General features: G+C 42.4%; 1 protein-coding gene across 1 annotated transcript; it reads right to left on the bottom strand.

Annotated features, from left to right (window-relative positions):
• Positions 1–1,690: 1,690 nt before the first annotated feature.
• sgpp2 (sphingosine-1-phosphate phosphatase 2) lies at positions 1,691–18,727 on the bottom strand (the record flags this gene model as incomplete). The annotated part of the gene is made up of 4 exons (XM_083886565.1): positions 18,572–18,727; positions 8,872–9,051; positions 3,435–3,524; positions 1,691–2,239 (listed from the first exon to the last, which is right to left on the bottom strand). The coding sequence occupies exons 2-4, from the start codon at positions 9,043–9,045 to the stop codon at positions 1,691–1,693; spliced, it is 813 nt and encodes a 270-aa protein (XP_083742691.1). The 5' UTR covers positions 9,046–9,051; positions 18,572–18,727.
• Positions 18,728–19,222: the final 495 nt, after the last annotated feature.

The following is a 19,222-nucleotide window of genomic DNA, read 5'->3' as shown; positions in this document are numbered from 1 at the left end:
TTCTTTTTTTCTCGGGGGCTTTTTGCTGATAGATTGGTTTTACACAGGCGTCTTCTAATTGTCACAGTACTCATGTGTAACTTCAGGCCATCTTTGATGACCCTGGAGCTGATCATTGGCTGAGTCTTTACCATTCTGGCTATTCTTCGATCCATTTGAACGGTAGTCTTCAGTTTCCTTCCATGTCTCTGGTTTTGCTTTACATTTTAAAGCATTGGAGATCATTTTAGCCAAGCAGCCTTTAATTTTCTGCACTTTTTTTTATGCCTTTTCCCCTCTCCAATCAACGTTTGAGTCAAAGTATGCTGTTCTTATAAACAATGTCTGGAACGAATCATTTTGTCAGTTTTTCAGAGAGAAATGCATGTACAACATGTGCTGGCTTCATCCTTAAATAAGGGCCACCTGATTGACACTTGTTTTTTCACAGAATTAATTTCCTCACTAATTGAACTCCACACTTTATTTTGAACACGGCCCTTTAAATTAATTATTCAACTACACAGACTCAGGATCTTGAATGTTGGGTCTATTGGTTTTCTATGACTACTAATGTCTACCAAAAACAGTGGTTGATCTGGTTAGACATGTTTGACTGCTATTATTTTGAACACAACTGTATGCTTCTGGTCCCTGTGGTTAAAAAAAAGGTTAGGGAAACCTACGGTTAATTCAAAGGCAAACAGTTGCAGCCAGTCATTTCCCATAATAAAGAGAGCTGTGCTATTAACAAACAGTCATGCAAATGAAGTCAGACAGGCGCTGCAGCATTCCTTCAAACCATACTGTCGCAAAAAGGAAGGTTATCTCTTCCACTAACACATGGCCTGTTCTAATCCGGCCAAGTTTCCGATGCCTTAGAGGGTGAGGACAACGGTGGGTGCCCTTGAAATTAAGTTTCAGTTAAACTGGTTTTGATCTGATTATGAGAACATGAGAAATACAGAGAAGTGAGTCATAGAAACAGTTCAACAGCTCCACGAGAAACAGCTTTTAATTTGTTTTCAGCTCAGTTACAGGTCAGTCACAAGCAGCATCTTGCGAATCATTCCCCCTCAAAAAAATCACCTGCTCTACATTAAAAGGACAGTTCATGTTTTTTGAAGTGCAGTTGTATGAGGTACAGATGCTGCGTTCCATTTGTAATCGGAACTCTGAGGTCATGAGATGCTGAACCTCGGACACTCACATATCCTGAGTGAGGACGCCACCATCCAAACCCTGCTATTGTACAGTCAATGTCGTATTTGTTTCAAAGTAAATCATTCGTACACATAGTGCTGTTGATTTTTTTTAGCTGTTCTACGCTGTTAGTGTGTGCAAAATATCATGTAGAGATTGTTATGACCTGGTTACATTTGTGTACTCGGAGGTGATGCCACACACAGAGTTCAGATGTAGATGGAACGCAGCATGGAAACATCGGATACAGGAACAGAAACTGAATTTTGCCACGCAACAAAACACCTCCAAAGCAAATCGACATCTACTTAAATCCTTGCTACAGCAACTGAAGATACTTTTGAAGATATCATTGACTTAAGCAGGTGAGGATTTTGTTAAGAAGCCCCGTTAGAAGCCGTTTAAACTCATGCAAACTTCAAAAATACATGATTACATTCAAAATAAATATGGAGTTTTATTTTTGTTATTACTAGATCAGATCCTTGCAAGTCTTAACATTACTACGTCATAGCAGCCCCAATAGCATGAAGAATCTATTGACCAATATAGAATTTACAAGACCTACTGATGTATATGTAGCAAACTTATATGGCACTTCAATTTCTCTCCTCCTCCTGGCACTCCCATCCCCTTTTGGCACCCTGTACCATGAATATAACACCTGCAAACTGAGTGCTTTGACTATCTGTCGAGTCCCCATTAATGCTGCGACACCCAACAGGAAGCGGGCCACGCCTACTGCCAGTGCATAGACTGTTAGTGTGGGTAGAGGAACAGGTAAAATGTCCCACTGAGGCTCAAATGTTTGTCCAAGCTGCTCATTCACCCAGTATCCCACAGAGCATCCAGCTCCTGCACCTAAAATTGTGGTTGTGTCTCCCCGTGTGGTGCTGTAGTGGTCCAGCTTTGGGTATGTGTAGCTGAGGAAAAGGGCCAGTACCAATGCCACGATGGGGGAAATGTTGCTGGTGAGCTGAAAGCGGTCAAAGGTTTCCCAGTAAGGATAGGTGAGGAGCATGAGAAAAGCCGAGATTAACGCGCCACAGATCACATCCTGAAAGAAGGAACAAAAGCACATTTAGTTGTAATAATTCTAAAGGGGTCTGTCCATTAAATATAAAGCTACCACCAGTGGTGTGCCAAGGAACTTTGGGGGCCCAAGGCGTAAACCATGGTAAGTGCCGCGCAGGGGTGTCAAACTACTGTTTCAAAGCTATATACCGGCAATTCCCAAATTGTGGAGTCAATGGAATGATTTCCCATTGGAATCAGCAGTATAGTAATGCAATATCCATCTGTCTTTCTGGATTCCCTCTGCTGTATATTAGTAGAACGGCACATAAAGGCCGTATTAGCTGTACTCAAATGTTAGATATGAATTTAAGTTTAACACATCCCCAAAGCACAGAACTGAATGTGGTTTTCACATAAGAGTAACAAACAGCACATAACAAATGTAACTAGCACTTTTTGGCGTCAGTTTTTAGCCCCTCCAACTTCCAATTTTCACCAGGATTGATGCGGTCGCAAAAATCTGTGAGGTTTGGGGTATGTTCAGGCCCTCAAAAATGCAATTAATTTGCCGTAATAATAATAATAATAATAATCCCTACAGTTTCAAGAGGGTTCTTGCACAGTTGTGCTCGGACCGTAATTAGCCTTTCTCAACTTTGGACCCAAGGGAGTTGCCTGCGTTTCCTCCCAGGTTGCAACACTCCTGGTGTCTACCAGCCGTGTGTTTAGATAAACTAGAGTCAATGGAAAATGTGAGGCTGACTCCAGCATAATCTTGCGATAGGATAGGATTTTGTGGTTGCACAAGGTACTGACACAAATTCAGTGCCGACTATGCTGAGCACAGCTACATGGAAGCTTGCTTTTACGGAAAACATGGCTGCCAGTGGGGACACACCAAGAAAAACTCTGTTTGCTTCTTCGTCTTATTGTTAGACAGACTTTTTCACCAAGAAATTGACATTTGTGTTGCTTTGTAAATCACTCAGTCTCCTGAGCCAAAATTCATAGAGACAATCAGTGACAAAAGTGACAGAAACACATTGTGGAGATATTGTAGAATTGAGCTTTATCCTCCACATGAGGGGCTGATGTGCCAAATTAAAAATAAGTCATTTTGACTGCTAAAACAAGTCAGTCAGGCAGTTTTACCAAAAACATGCTGTGGAAAATAGTGTGTATAGAAAACAAGTGTGTGTGTGTGTGTGTGTGTGTGTGTGAGGAGACTATCTCACCAAAACTGAGTGCATGCCAGTGTAGATACGGCTCAGACACACCAAGGAAGACAGTGTCACCGCCATCAGCAGACCCACCTCGAACTGAAACTGGGTCAGAAAAACACAGTTAGTGAACACACACACACCATGACACACACAGCACTGTTAAGGGAGATAAAAGATAAAAAAAAAAAAAAAACTGAGTTGCTGTGTGTTGTCATAGAATTCCTCACATTCCTCACTGCAGGAAGAAACTGTGTTGGCGTCCTAGTATGAATCTTCAACTTTTCATCGATGTGCTGGATGAATATGTGAGTGAATGGGTGAATGCAGCTTTGAGTGCTCATCAAGACTAGAAAGGTACTATATAAATACAGATGGTATGCTAATGTGACCCAATTACACTCCATTTTTGTCAATTTTACATCAGTCCGTCCCAAACCTTATCGCCATCACTACATATCTATTTTGGTACGGATGTAAACACAACACTTCCTCTTACCAAGTTGCAGGCATCAATAAACATGGAAACCACTGAAGAGGTTATTTTATTGTTCCTGATCTGTAATAGTAGAAAAGTGGATTTCGCAGTGGTTGAGTGTAAGACCACTGAATGTAAGTCGTCCAATTACTGAAGGATATTGTGTTGCCGATGAGAGAGATTAATGGTGAGCGGCATTTTCAATATTTCCATATGTCCGCCCCAAATTTTGACAACTTGCTTCGCTGGAGAGCCACTGGATTCAAACACATCCCATCCCAGAGTGCAGCGGTGACTGAAGGGCTGCAGGGATAAGCCAGCGAGTTCTGGCAGCAAATTACTGTATAGACTCTTCTTTGTTGCTTTCCTGACTGATTGTACTATTGACTCTATACTGCCACACGATGGCTGAATGCCTCTGTCCATCTGCATCTTCTTTCAAATATAAATAGGCCTTTACCCTTCCAGTGACAACAACGCTTTCTTTAGCCGGTAGACTCCAGAGTTGAATGTCACAAAGTCAGATTGGATCCATTTGTTTCCCTCCAGGCTCTTGTAAACTTTCAGTGACTGCAGTTAGATGAGGGGGAGTTAATCAGGAAGTTGAAAATGTCAGGATACTGCAGGTCTGGAATGACATCCTCTCCGACTGTTTCTAAACTCGTTTCTTTGAAGTGATTTAACATATTATGCTATATCAACTTTTTAATAATTTAAATCCTGTGAAGTGAAAAAAAAAAGTGTGAATAAAGATGACTGAGAGTACAGGAGATAAAACACGCAATGTTGACTTCCGCGCTCACTGGGACGTCACAATGCGCTAAATTCCTGGAATTGTTGTCTTGCAGAGCGCCGCTTTGTCTGTAAAACATGCGAGAGTTCTGGCGAGGGCAATGGCATCCGAAAACCGGAACTGCTGTTAGCTCCCAGTAGCCTCTGTGGCTGATGTCGTTTCCTGTCCCGTAAGTTTCGTTTGACCTTTTTTTTTAAGGTGGACCTAAAGAGATACTACTAAACAGAGCGTTCTGAAAAGTGCTGTTTTGGCAGGGTGATTGAACTGCTGTGGTGCTTCATCCTTATGGTATTTTGACCATGTCACAGACATGTTCTTAGGGAACACCAGTGAACTAGGTTAACTTGGAGAAATAGAGTATAATATGTCCCCTTTAAAGTGCACAGTGAACTCTGACAGGTTAAATCGAGCACCGGGCCCATAGATTATTATTTGTCTTAAATCTACAGTGATGGTCAAGTTTCTCCTGCTGCGTTCTCACATGGACTTCCCTTTCAGACAGTATGCACTGATAAGCCTCTGATGGATTTACTGTAGATGCTTCACAAAGATGAAACTCATGCTGTCATCTGTCACATGCACCTAAAATTCTTAACATTCCTCAGTGCCGGAAACAAAAACTAGTTCCCCTCAGTCTCTGACTGAGCCATCTATTTGTCAAAGCAGACATGGAACTCCCTCTTTCTGCCCGGTTGACGTACTGCCCGCCATCAAGTCACTTGCCTTCTTTTATTCCACTACTGTCTCCATCCTCTTTCCCCTCCCTCCTTTACCTATGGCAGCAGGTTTTGTTCCCCCCCCCCCCCCCACTCCATTTCAATAACAGTGAGAAGAGAGGCCTTGTGTATTCATTCACCTCCTCCGCCCGCCCCTCCTCTCCTCTCTCCTCCTCTCTGTCTTTTCTCCTTGTGTCTTTTCCTGTCCTTTGCAGCTGGAAGCCTATTCAGTGGTAGTTCATGAAGAGAGTTTTTTTTTTCTTTTTTTATGAATGGCCACAAAGGATGCCGGGGACAGGAGGAAAGGGTGTGGGGGGGGGGGGGGGGTCATGCTGTGATTGACTGTCATGACCTCTGACCTGCTCTGAGAACAGGGCGAGTTGCCCCGAGGCCTTGTGTCACAGCCTGCTACTCATTTTATAGCTATGTGCGCTCTTCTCATTGGGTGGAATCTTTGAGGAATTCCAGGCCGTAGTTTAGAGCTCTACAGTAAACGGACGTCTCACGGTTTTTCAGACAATTTCTCTGACCTTGAGAGAAGCAGAGTATTATATTTTAAAAAAAGGAACGGCGAGCCCGCTGACGTGATCTGACCACAAATCAGCCTGACAGCTGTAGAGACCATAAACTGCTAACGGATAGACTGGTGCATTCACACGGCTTCTTCATTAAAAACGCAGCCTTTGATTGAGCCGCTGAGTGTTTTATTGACTCCCTTACTGGAGTGTGAGAGATAAAGAGGGGAAGAGGCAGTGACGTGGATTGACAGTCATTGACTCAGTTGAGACCAAACAGCCGATCGACTGACGGAGACTGATGGTGACTGCTGGCCACGCCCCTCCCTGCCCATTGTCCAACAGCTCAGTCAAGGCTTGGTGATGGACGGCGGGGCCACTCCCTTTATCCCACTGAGCAAAGTGCAGCCCACAGCCTGTGAGAGCCTCACACTTCACCTCATTCAAGTCCACTTCTTCATTTACAGTGACTAATTCAACATCTAACTGTGCTTTGTTCATGTTAAACAAATCCATCAAATCCAATGGCAGTTCAGGATCCTTGCTAATAATTTACACTCAGCTGTGACAGTATTTTAAGTTTTTTTTTTTTTTACAAATCAAGACATGATTGTACACACTAAGAAATCAGAGTACGAGACCGTACCTCAAAAGGTAGAAATGCTCCAGTTGTACCCTATCAGGGTACAAGCACTGTACCTTTAACATTTGTACCTGCTTGTTTGTACCTCTAAAGAAACATTTCTGCACCCCTAGTGGCAAAAATGTCTCATACTTTGATTTCTTAGTCTGTATGGTCACTCTCATCGCCACACTTGAAGATCAGGCTGATGTACAGGGTTGCCAGGTCTGCGTAACAAAATCCAGTCCAACAGCAACAAAACCAGCTTCAAAAGCAAATATTTGAATACATAAATAATCCAGTTGCATTATTATCACTATCAAATGTGTTCATTTTACCCTGAACAATTATTGAACCAAGTTCCTAAAATGGCTTTTTATAGTGTTTTTAGATATTGTTTTGCTTTCTCTACCCTTTACCATTTTCAAGTGACTGTTTGTCATATGCATTCATATTGGCTGTGATTGTATCAGCTTAAATAAGGTATTTCACTGACGACAATAAAGAGGTATTATATGAATACATACATAGCCCATTTAAACTACACAGTTGCTGACATAAATAACAAAAATACATTCCTTTAACAAAATTATGATAAAACCAAACTGCACCAAATCCTGGAAATTAACTAAATAGTTGACAAATAATTTCAGAAAATCAGTCACTGTGAGACAACACACTCAGTGATCTTTCACCAGGGGGAGCTCTGACCAGTTTGTCTCATACAAAAAGAAAAAAGAAAAAAAAAGTGATGAAAGGAATTCATTAAGCCAAGTTTAATTGAGTGCAGATATTGTTGATTTAGATCTGCTGTTGTATTCCTAACACACCAGGCTTTCAGTTGACGCCAATGTGAACCAACTGGCGCTGCATTTGGACGCTCAGAGCAGAGCAGCGGTAAAATTAAAGTCAGAGAATGAGGTTAGGATTTTGATAAATATCCTGGTTAGGTTTAGTGGATATTCACTGTTGGCAGACAGACGTTTATTTTATTAATGTCATCAGAATTACCATGAGCAATAATAATAAAAAAAAAAGAGCATATGCACTACCAGTCGAAAATTTGGACACTTTTTACTGGTGTGTCCAAAGTTTTGACTAGCAGTGGATTTCCCTTAGATTTCAGTAAGTGTTCAGTACTTGTTTGATGCTCACAGTGACGTTGAAGTGTGGATGGACACTCAGGGCATCTGCTCTGAGCTTCTAAGGCTACGTTTACATGATGAACGGTCTGAACAGAAGACCCAAAAGTGACGTCGCGTCTTCACTTTTCATTCCGCATTTAGACAAGCGTTTTCGGGAGGAAATCTGCGTGCACACAATGACACAAAAGTGTGTTGGAATTTGTTTGGGTATGCATGCCAGGCAGCTAGGTGGTGCTGTGATACGCTATCACGCAACACCGCCATGTCTGAGCGCATGCGTAGAATCTTCCTTCTTCTCTTATCTGCGCTGCGAAAATCAAAACATGGGCACTGGAGATAATAAGAAGAATTTCGTTTGGTCAGACAAAGAAGTGGAATTATTGCCAGAGCAGCTTGAAGGTCCGACGCATGGAAATAATCTGACATGTCTGCTTATTTCCCTGTACTGGCGCATGTATGTGACGTAAATCCGTATGCGAAGTGAGCAGATCTGAACAGAGTTTTGCGTCTTGGCAGTGTAGACGGAAACACTACGGCGGAGCGTATTCAAGTTTTCCACTCTGGAGGGTGGTTTCAGATTTTCAGACCGTGTAAAATATTTTGTTGTTTTTACCCGCAAGTGTCCTCGTGTAAACGGGGCCTAAACGTGCAGTCCCGACACAGAAGGATAACATGTGGATCTGTAAGGTGATGCTGAGGGACGTGACAGAGCAGCTGCATATGACGCTCTTGGAATGAGAACAGGCCAGTTTCAGCCACTGTTACTGTTACTCGGTGGCTTGAGCTGTCACTGACTTTGACACAAATGTCCAGGATATCAGAATTGACATCTCAGTTTGAACAGTGTCAGATAGGCAGGTGTCAGCAGGTATCTGCAGGAAGAGCCTTCAAAAAATGTCAAAATTAGCAACTGCCAACTAGACTGAAAACGATGTAGTGTGAAGTAGGCTTAGGTTGGTTATATGTGGGTGGTGTCCTCCATCCTCCTGATGACTTTGACTCAGTCCAGCGTGATGCCGTGACGTGCAGTACACTTGAGCCAGCTACGCTGTCGATGGAGACTGTGAGATGGTGGTTGAACGATTATAAAAAAAAGTTCCTTCACAGACTGGTGTGTGGTGTTACCGATGACCCCACCCTGACTGATCTAATCAATCACGACTACAGTATCACTCATGCTCACCTGTATCCTGGATGGGGCGCTGAGCAAAAAGGTGAAGAAAATGGCAGTGGCACCCATGGCATGTGTCGAGGGAAGCCCGTACTCTGCATCAACGCGTGTCTCCAGCTTCACCACAGGAGGAGAAAGAGGACGGGGAAGCTTCAGCAGATCCTTCATTACCTGGCCAATATACATCACTATCTAGAAGAGAGGTCACAGTGCATGTGTGTTATAAGCAGGTCCCAATTATTAGATAGCTCAGTTGTCACAAGTATAACCAGGTTTTTGCCACCTTAAGACTAATATCTTGAGAATATGTTCACATCTCAACTGGAAACTAATGTTTGCCTCACATTTTAACCTCAGAAAAGGCTTTCTAACAAAAGGGCAAAGACCCAAACTTATTATTGACATGTCATAGACTTCATCGGCCATATATTTTATGAGGTGATGCCTTTTGTTAATTAGTAGTTTTTCATTGTATCCCTGCAAGCAGATACATGTTTTCAGTGAAAGCATCTATGTCTCAATCTGAATTGCTGTAATGTTCCACATTTTAGCAGATGTCACACACATTGATGTCAGCATGGGTTCTCTTGAAAGGATCTGCTTTTTTTTTATGGATCTTATAATGAGTGACAACTGTGTCTTTCTGCTCCAGGTAACCCTTTATTTATCAGTGTAATTGGGATACAAATAAAAAGGAAATGAGTGCAGTGTGCTGGCAAGAAGAACAGCAATTTGATTCAGGGGAAGCCAATAATACAATAATGAGGAGATTAAATTAAATCCTATTTAGGCTGGGCTCTAAAATCAATCACTGTCATAGATAAATAAATAAATAAATAAATAAATAAGCCCCGCTCACAACCAAACAAAGGAATAAATAAAGAGAGGACAAAAAGTGCACAAAACCATACGGAAAGCCATGCACGGTGGAATAAAGTGCAGATGTTGCAGTTGCAGTGTAACGGAATCTATTGTGAGAATCTGTTAGTTGAAGAAGGCAGGATTTGCTGACACGGTGTCTTTAGTGGGGTGGAGTGAGGCAGGGAGGACTCTTGACGTAAAGACAGTCAGTGCAGGGTGTGTGTGTGTGTGTGTGTGTCTGCTGTATAGGTAGTGGTGTGTGTCTGCTGCTTATTCTCTTTCATGAGCTCCCCAGTGGCCGTCGGAGGGGCAGCTTGCTCGAGCTCCAGTTTTATTTAAAGCTCTGCCTTGTATATTTAATGAAAGGCTGTCTTAGCAAGGAGCAGCAAAGACAGGGAAGCAGGACACTCATGTGTGTTTAAGGAACAAAATAGAGAGGCTGTTATTACCATCTCTACTGGCACTATAATCAGAAAAATGTCCGTTACCATGGCAAATGAGATATAAGAGCACATCCACCAATGTGATACGACTGCAGTGACTTGTAAAGATGCAGCGAAGAAGAGACACGGACAAAAATATGTGGATATCACTTTCATTCCAAAGCCATTGCACTTGTCTGCAACCTTTTAGCCATCTCCCCAGAGGAAGCAAAAATTGGAAGACTCTTGGTACCACATGATTTAATTTGATTCCAATTTAATAACTCATTGATCACTGGTCCATCTTTTGCTTTGAAAACAGCATATTTAATGATCCATCATTAAATAATCATGTCTAATGACTTCCATTCACTTTTAATAATACAAATGGAACAACGTGTTTCTGAGGAAAGTGGGAAAACAACAACAGTGAGCCTCTAACAACAACATTCATTTTCCCATGGAACAAAACATGATTAGCTAAAGATTGGAGCAAGAGGAAGGAGTTAGTACTTTAAAGGGACAGTTCTGTGTTGTTATATGAGGGACCGACTCAGACAGCACTGATATGTACCTGCAATGTGAACCAGCTTCACACTCACTGAAAACATGGCTTCCAATGAGGACACTTGACAAAAGGCTCACCTGACAAAATCAAGAATATTTTTTTCCACTGAATTTGTGTTATTTTGTAAACGACTCACTCCCCACACCAGACTCCATAGAGGAAATCTGTGATTTTACATCACAGCACACAGGAGTTGTTGATCCAGTGCTGTCTCCATCAGTAAGTTTAAATGTGTTATTTTATGACTTGGGTGTTTGAAATAAATTCTCGAGACAAATTTACTTCAGTGAGACAAACTTACCAATCTAGAAAGCAGTAGACCAGTGAGGTAAAAACATTCATTTTCTCCATGGATTTTGGTGCAGGAGAGTAACCTATTTACAAACTTCACTTTCCAATTTTAATATACCATTGTGTGAACTGTTGGGCTTCTAATAATATATTAGAAGTAATATTTGAATAGGCTTGATTGGACTGTTAAGCACTTTGTAACGTTTGTTAAGATAAGTGCCATACAAATAAGGTTTTGTATTATTATTAACATGTAAAGATGACATAGATTGTATTGGGAGTCAGTTTTAATGTGTCAGTACTTCATACAAGCACACTTTGAAAAAAAAACCTGAAATATCGCTTTAAACTCCTAAATTCTTGTCATTCTTGCTTCTGAAAATCAGAAAATCAGTTTTACTCAGTCAAACAGAGAGGAACTCTTTCAGCAAATCTGCAACTCAGTGTCAGACTTCACTACCAGGCCACGCCCCCTCACCACTCCACTCTCACCCTCCCTCAGGTTTCAGCCCGCTTCTTGGCATTTTTTTTTTAAATATGGCATTGGGTGGCATTAGTTGCAAAAGAGGGGGTTATTCAGAGTAATAAAACACATCAGAAAATTAGTCTGTATGCAGATGACATATTATTGTTCTTACAAGACCTCCACATTCTCAGTTATTTCTAACTACACCATTGATAGGAATAAAACAGCTATACTCCCTCCATCTGAAGTTGGAAACACTGACACGCCTTTACCTTTTCGGACTGGAAACATTTATCTTTCTAATTTAAATTACACGCCCATTTTATCCAGGCTGGGAGATCCCGGTCATCTCTTGTGCTGTGTTTCCGTCATGGTAAAGTTCAGTTTGGTACAGTACAGTTTGGAATGGTCGGGCCCTGGCTCAGGCTTGCGTTTCTACTGAGAAAAGTACCTTGACTGTGTAAGCGGACATAGGCTGTGCCCGGTTGCTGCGTCAGCGAGATATGTAGCATGACGTTGTACCGGTGCAACGACAATGACGACATCGAATGCAACACAACTGACAACAATGGAGGACATCCAGCAGCTCTTTTTTTCCTAATCGGTTCGTCACAACAATACGTCAATAGAATAGACTGCGCCAATACCCAATCAGCTGACTGTTGTGGGTGGAACCATTCTAGCTCCACCTTGACCGTACCATAACATTTTACACTGGTGCCCCGAGGGAAGCGTGGCAAAGCATGGAATGGTAGAGGCTGGTTATTTTGGTACTTTTTCTCACATTGTCACCCCTTCAATGTATTGTTTTGTTATTTTGTTATCATTTAACACTAATTGTTTTTAATAATAATAATTATTATTGCTTATATAATAGTTATTGTTATTACCAAGTAAATATGAACAACATCTTTTTTTCTTTCTTTGCTATTGTTCTTTCTTGCTTTTCAAAATGTGTGTTCAAAATCAATACAACAGATGTTTTTTTTTTCTTTTTTTTTGAGTCAGCTGAGAGTCATTTAGCTGAATGACTGTCCACATACTTTTGGGTTAGAGTTAACAGAGACTGCATTAAATTACGCAAGGAGACGAGGGAAAAGAGAAGGAGAACTGCCTTACTTTTCCCAGAAGCTAAATCTTTCTTCCTGCTTTCCGATCATGTTTACTACTCCAATATTTGCATCTTCCCACACACACACACACACACACACACACACACACACACACACACACACACACACACACACACACACACACACACACACACACACACACACACACACAATAATTGAAACCAAGAAGACAATAAACAGAGGACAATGACATCCCCATTTAGCCAACTCTATTTATACAAAAAGCCCTGCAGTGTACACTCCATCCACTGTCTCCACCCAATGAATATGCCTACCAGCTTGACTGATATGACCCCCGTCCTCGTCCCCTCCGCCTGCACCATCAACACAAACATCATATTCAGCTGTCTCTAGTAAATACATCACACCAGTGTTTCACTGGCGTCTTTGTCAAGTTCATCAAAGGACTGACCCAGGGACAGTCTGGTCACATTACGAGAAGAGTTGAAGACAGGTCAAGACTCACACACACACACGGGCACACTCACCAAACTTTGTATATCTGTCTCAATGAGGACACTGATAGACTTAATACATTCCCCCAGCCAATTAAGCTTGAATTATCCTCCATCACTTGAAAACTGCCACTCGACAAAACTCAGAAAAAAATTGCGCAACTTTAACATTTTCAGTTAATTGTTTAATGGCAGAAGTTAAATAAACTACCCATAGATATGTGTGTAATCACAAATCATGCGTTACAATATTTAAGTTTGATTCTTATGTTTGAGTTACAGTTATGCACATTTAAAACTACACCTGCCTGTCTGTGATATCAGCAGGGAAAACCCCACTGAGGCAGTGACTAGGACACATTTGAGTGTAATAAAGATCTTATCAGTAAAACCATTACCTGTAGAACTCCCCAACAGTGAATAAAAAAAGCTTGATTTGATCATTTTGGGAGTAAAGCTGCCAAACTGCTGCAGTTTTAGGTCACTTTCTGTCAAATGAGGTCCACACAGCAGCTCTGATTACACTCTTTACTATCCATGTACTGAGAACCATGAGACACAGACATTTGATCCCACTGAAAACATGACTTCGGTGTGGATCTCCAACACATTCTTGTCCAAGAGCATCATATACTGTACACTGCGCTCCTTTAAAACGCTGCCTTTCAGACACGTAAGGAAGAGACTCACCGGACTTTCAATTGCCTCTGTCAACGTAAACCCACTGGTGACGCATTTTAGGTGAAATAAAATTCAGAGACTGAGGTTAGATTTTGAAGGCAGAATAGGACTGAGGTGAAGGTTATGGCCAATAAAAGGCCTGTGGTTAGGGTTAGAATAAATATCCAGGTTAGCATAAGTGGATATTGACTGTTGGCTCACACTCTAATTTGAGTGTCTAAATGCGTCGCCCGGTGCATCTCTTTCAGATGCGAAAGGATACCTTATGTGTCTGTCACAGCAACAGTGACAGAGCAGCAGTATTATGAGAACAGACTGGGATCTCACTCCAATGCTACTCCTCCTGCCATCACCATCTCTCGTCAGCCTCCACACCTCTGAGGCTGCATTTACACTGCATGGGTCACTTTTGAAAGACAAAATAAGCAGGTTATCCAAAAAAAAAGTTTAAGCTGCCAAACTGCCACAGTTGTAGGTCACTTTTTGTCAAATGTGGTCAACACAGCAGCTCCGATTACGCCCTTTACTAACCATGTACTGAGAACCATGAGACACAGACATTTGATCCCACTGAAAACATGACTGCCATTGTAGATACAAAGAAAAAATGATTTAAGGCTCAGCTAAAAAAAAAAAACTACACCCTTTGTCAGTTTTGATCTCTATTACTGTAAAATGCTCATTCTCCCACACCAAAAGTCCAAAATGTGTCTTTTTTGTGGGTGTTTTATTAATATTAAAATATAATTCTTTTAAATCAATTTGAACTTGTGGTAAAAGAACACTGAAGTACTTTGCACAAGTGACAGGATTAAACAGCAAAATGTCACAAATAATTGCGGGCATATTTTGCTCACCATCCCACCATCAAAACATGTATGAAGTCTAACCCAACGTTAACACAGCAATCTTTTACATTACACTGCCTGTTGCTCATGCCTAAATTTACCCTTCCAGTGACAACAACACTATCCTTAGCAGAGAGACTCCAGAGTTTAATGTTAGTCACAAAGCCAGATTGTGTCCATTTGTTTCCCTCCAGGCTCTTGTAAACTTTTGGTGACTCTCTGGAGTAAGATGAAGGGAGGTTAATCGGGAAGATGTCAGAATACTGCAGGTCTGGAATAGTATCCTCTCCGGCTGTGTACAAACCCGTAAAAAGCACACCGGGGCCACTATAAGGATCAGATATATTAACTGTCAAGTTTTGTGATATATCGGTCGATCGCCATGGATTTAAAGTACGCAGTGAACTCTGACAGGTTGAATCCAGCTGCTCTTGTTCATTTGTGCTGCATCTTAGGCTGCCAACATGACGATTCAGAAAAACCGAGTCACATGAGATTCAGAGCTCTATATTCTGTATAACAACCAGATGATGTTGATGCCCTACCTTGTATGCAGCACATACACATTTAGTAGATTCTTCTTTTGTGATGTTATGGAAAAGTACAACTACAGGTCTTTATTATTCCAGGCAGCACGATAGGTGCACAATTTACATAATAAAACACGATAGTAACGACACACAAGCCTGCTATGTAATTCATGACCATATGGTTAATGACAGTCAATGTTTTCTAAGTCAAACAAAGTCACGCTGTGAGCAAAGACTACAGAGAGTTGTGAAGGACGCAGGCACATTTGTTTTAATGTGTGTGTGTGTGTGTTTTTCATAAGCCTGTAAAGCCTTTAATTTATGTGGATGCACTTCAAACAATCAGTGCCTTTACATGACATTGGGAAAAGATCAAATTATTGTTAGTCTGACTAAAACCAGACTTTTAAAATACATGTTAGTCTGTCAGAAGTTTTACTAAATTAAATTAATGCGAGTTAAATTACTATTTGGGCCACACAGAGGCACACGTGGCTAGCACTGTTGCCTCACACGAGGAAGGTTGCTGATTCGGGTCCTGGTCTGGGCCTTTCTGTGTGGAGTTTGCATGTTCTCCCTGTATGTGCATGGCTTTTCTCCAGTAACCCTAATCCACATGTCCAAAACCATGCAAAGAGTATTTGGACACTCTAGGAGTGAGTGTGGGAGTAAACAGTTTGTTTCCATTTGTTGGCCCTGTGATGGACTGGCTACCTGTCCAGGATAAAGCCATAGACAATTTATGGATGGATGAATGAGTTTTGCCTGTATTGAATTGAACCTAAACCTTACACTTGCCCCCTCAAGCTTTGACCTGAAAATAGTGAGTCGGTACATAGAAGAAGCCGACAGTGTGAAAAACATTTGATAACGACCTCATTTGAGATTGAGGACCAGTCTGGAAACGGTATAGTCACCTGCCACTTGTATGTAGATGAAAATTCTGTACACAATTGGATAGGCCAACAACCAATCAGACCAATGACCTGGATGGCGTAAACGCAGAGCGACGGAAACGCGTCAACGGGACTACTAGGAGCGATGGCTATCTCATAATAGCATCAAATTTCTTTTTGCTCACCTGAGCTCTGTGGAGTAATGGAAAAACAACCGACAGCCATTTTTTTCAGTGGTGACCGTCATGTTGAATATTGAAAGCTGCTGGTCATCACTTCTCTGTCATCATAATCAAAGATCTCAGGAATAAATGCCTACAGACCTGTCGCCCTGACCTCTGTGGTCATGAAGTCATTTGAGCGCCTGGACCACCTGAGAAAACAGATCTGAAGATGATGCAGTCAACATGGCTCTGCACTACATGCTCCAGCATCTGGACACTCCAGGGACCTACGCCAGGATTCTGTTTGTGGACTTCAGCTCCGCCTTCAATAGCATCATCCCAGCTATTTTACAAGACAAGCTGTCCCGGCTGAGAAGACCTGACTCCACCTGCAGGTGGATCACTGACTTCCTGTCTGACAGGTGGCAGAACGTGAGGATGGGGAAGTATGTCTCCGACACCCGGACCATTAGCACTGGATCTCCATAGGGCTGTGTTATTTCTCCTCTACTCTTCTCCCTGTACAAAAACACCTGCACCTCCAGCCATAAGTCTGTCAAGCTCCTGAAGTTTGTGCATGATATCACCCTCATTGGACTCATCTCTGATGGGGATGAGTCTGCCTACAGATGGGAGACCGACTATCTGGTAACCTGGTGCAGGCAGAACAACCTGGAGCTCAACGCTCTCAAAACAGTGGAGATGACAGTGGACTTCAGGAGGAGCCAAGCCACACCCGCCCCCATCACCCTGTGGTCACAGAGGAGCACTTCCGCTTGATTTAGTCAGACTAACATGTTTACATGACATTAAGTAAACCAAATTATTGTCTTGAAATCTGACTTTTAAGTGTCTACAGAGCAAAACCAAATCGCTGACAGACTCGGCCGGGTTGACCCAGGCTAGCTTGATTTAAATATACATAAATGTAATGTAAATGTACTGAATGGCTTTAGGAGTTTTGAGTGTGTGTTGGTGTCAGTGAGTGGTGCCCTCCACAAACCTTTGATAAATCCAAAAAGAAAAAGCTGTTAGAGGTTTGAAGTGCAGGGTGATGAGGGCCCTGAGGGCCGACGGACCAAATGGTCGGTCCAAAGAAAGACAGAGAGAAAGCTCAGAGAGCTGATGAGGCCTATAAAACACTCCACTCCACACTCCACTCCGGGGAGGAGGAGAACACAGAGGGAAGCTGGTAATGTCTTACTAGAGGGAGGGCAATGAGCGTGTTTAGCAGGCGAGGTGGGGACACACGAGCATGTGTGTGTTGGTGTTTGTGTGTGTATTTCAAAGGAGTTCACACAGGGGGCCTGGTGCAGCCGGGTCGCCACAAGAAGGGGATCTCTTCCCCCCCGAGGGGATTGAGCGAGGGGTTCAGACACAGGGCAGCCACCAAGCGCTCGGGGCAGACACACAAAGGCCACAAAAACACACTGCCCTTCACAGACTCTGCAGGAATTAAGGGTGTATGGCCCTGAGTGTCTGTCTGTGGCTCCTGCCGACATCACGTGTGCTGTGTTTTCAGGCTTCTTTTGACATTATGGGCTGTATTCTGTGAGCATAAACATCAGAAGGAGGGAGATCTTAGCACTCTTCTACCACTGATGTGTCCTTAATGTGTGGCCTCAAACCATGTCAGGGACCCGTGGTCAGACTGGATCTAGTCAGTGACCTCCCCTCCGCCTGATGGTTGAGGATATATGGGTATGGTGGTGTCAGGGACAGGACACTTGAGGGGTGAGTGGGGGGGATGAAAGGGAGGTTGAAAGGTGAAGAGAGGGAAATGGAACAGAGAGGTGGCATTGTGAGGGAACTGGACATCAGATGTAAAGGTTGTAGCTCACACACTCTCTCCACACATTCTATGTCTGCATAGTGTTGAACACAGTTTCGCTCACACATACATACACAGGGTTACTTTAATACGAAAGGCCTTTGCACACCAGATGTAGTTTATTTACATGTTAATAACAACTTTTGAACCTGCATCAAGTCATTGTGAACTTTGACTGAGCAACTTTTATTTTTCTACAGCCAAGGTTGAAGTTTCACACTCCGCTGTTTATATACTGTATATTGTGTGTAAGTATTTTTGTTGTCTATAACTATTATTCTTCTCTATACTTACTTTTATTTGAGGTAGTGAATCTCTGTTATTTTGTGTTCTTGGTTGGAGTAGAAGCAATCCTGCACAGCCCACACCTCGCCTACCAAGTAATGGTTCTGTCCTCAGTCCAAATGCAAGCCTGACCCAGGGCTTTGCCATTCCAAACCATACTGAACCGTACCATGATGGAAACACAGCATATGACTTTGAGATGGTGGGTGTTCTAAAAAAGTTCAATACACACACATGCACGCACACACACACAAACACACACAGATTCTCTTGTATCTTACAGTCCAGGTGTTGACGAGGCGTCGGCACAGGAATGGGTCCAGGTTCCAGTGAATGCAGGGCACAAAGGTGATGTAGAAGATTTCATGACCCAGGCCTGATGAGAAGAGGAAGAGAATATGCAGCAGCCAGTTCCTCACCTCATACTGAGGTCTGCTGCAGCCCTGCACAGAGGAAACAACACCCTCCGATAAACAAAACAAAAGATGGAACCAGATGCCTGAAGATGGGTCCTAGAAGAGAATCGGTCAGTGTGTGGTTGTGTTTATTCCAGTATTATGAGGGCTACTTTTTTTCTCCAGACAAATTAGCTAAAAGGGTGTGAAGAGGGTTTCAACAAATGCAATAAAAAAAGAGTTTTAGAAAACAACTATTGATGTGCTGAGTCATGCCGTGCTGGAACTGGGTAGTGGAAAAGCGTCATTAGTCTCATTACTGTCATCATTAGAGTCCCTGTGGACCCTATGCAAAAGAGGAACATTGCAGAGGGTGAACATATATTGACTTCTTCTTTCTTTACATATATTAATAATTACCAAAAATACTTCAACTAGTGGGGCCCTCGATATTGCATTGTTCTCTGCAGTTAAAAAATTACCTGGTGTCTTTGCTGTGTGGCTGTATCAGCTGTCCCCGTTGCAACGACTTTGAGA

This window comes from Microchirus variegatus (assembly GCF_963457635.1).
Source record: "Microchirus variegatus genome assembly, chromosome: 3".
NCBI lineage: Eukaryota > Metazoa > Chordata > Actinopteri > Pleuronectiformes > Soleidae > Microchirus > Microchirus variegatus.
The sequence above is the reverse complement of the archived record's forward strand: the minus strand, read 5'-3'. Positions and strand labels throughout refer to the sequence as shown.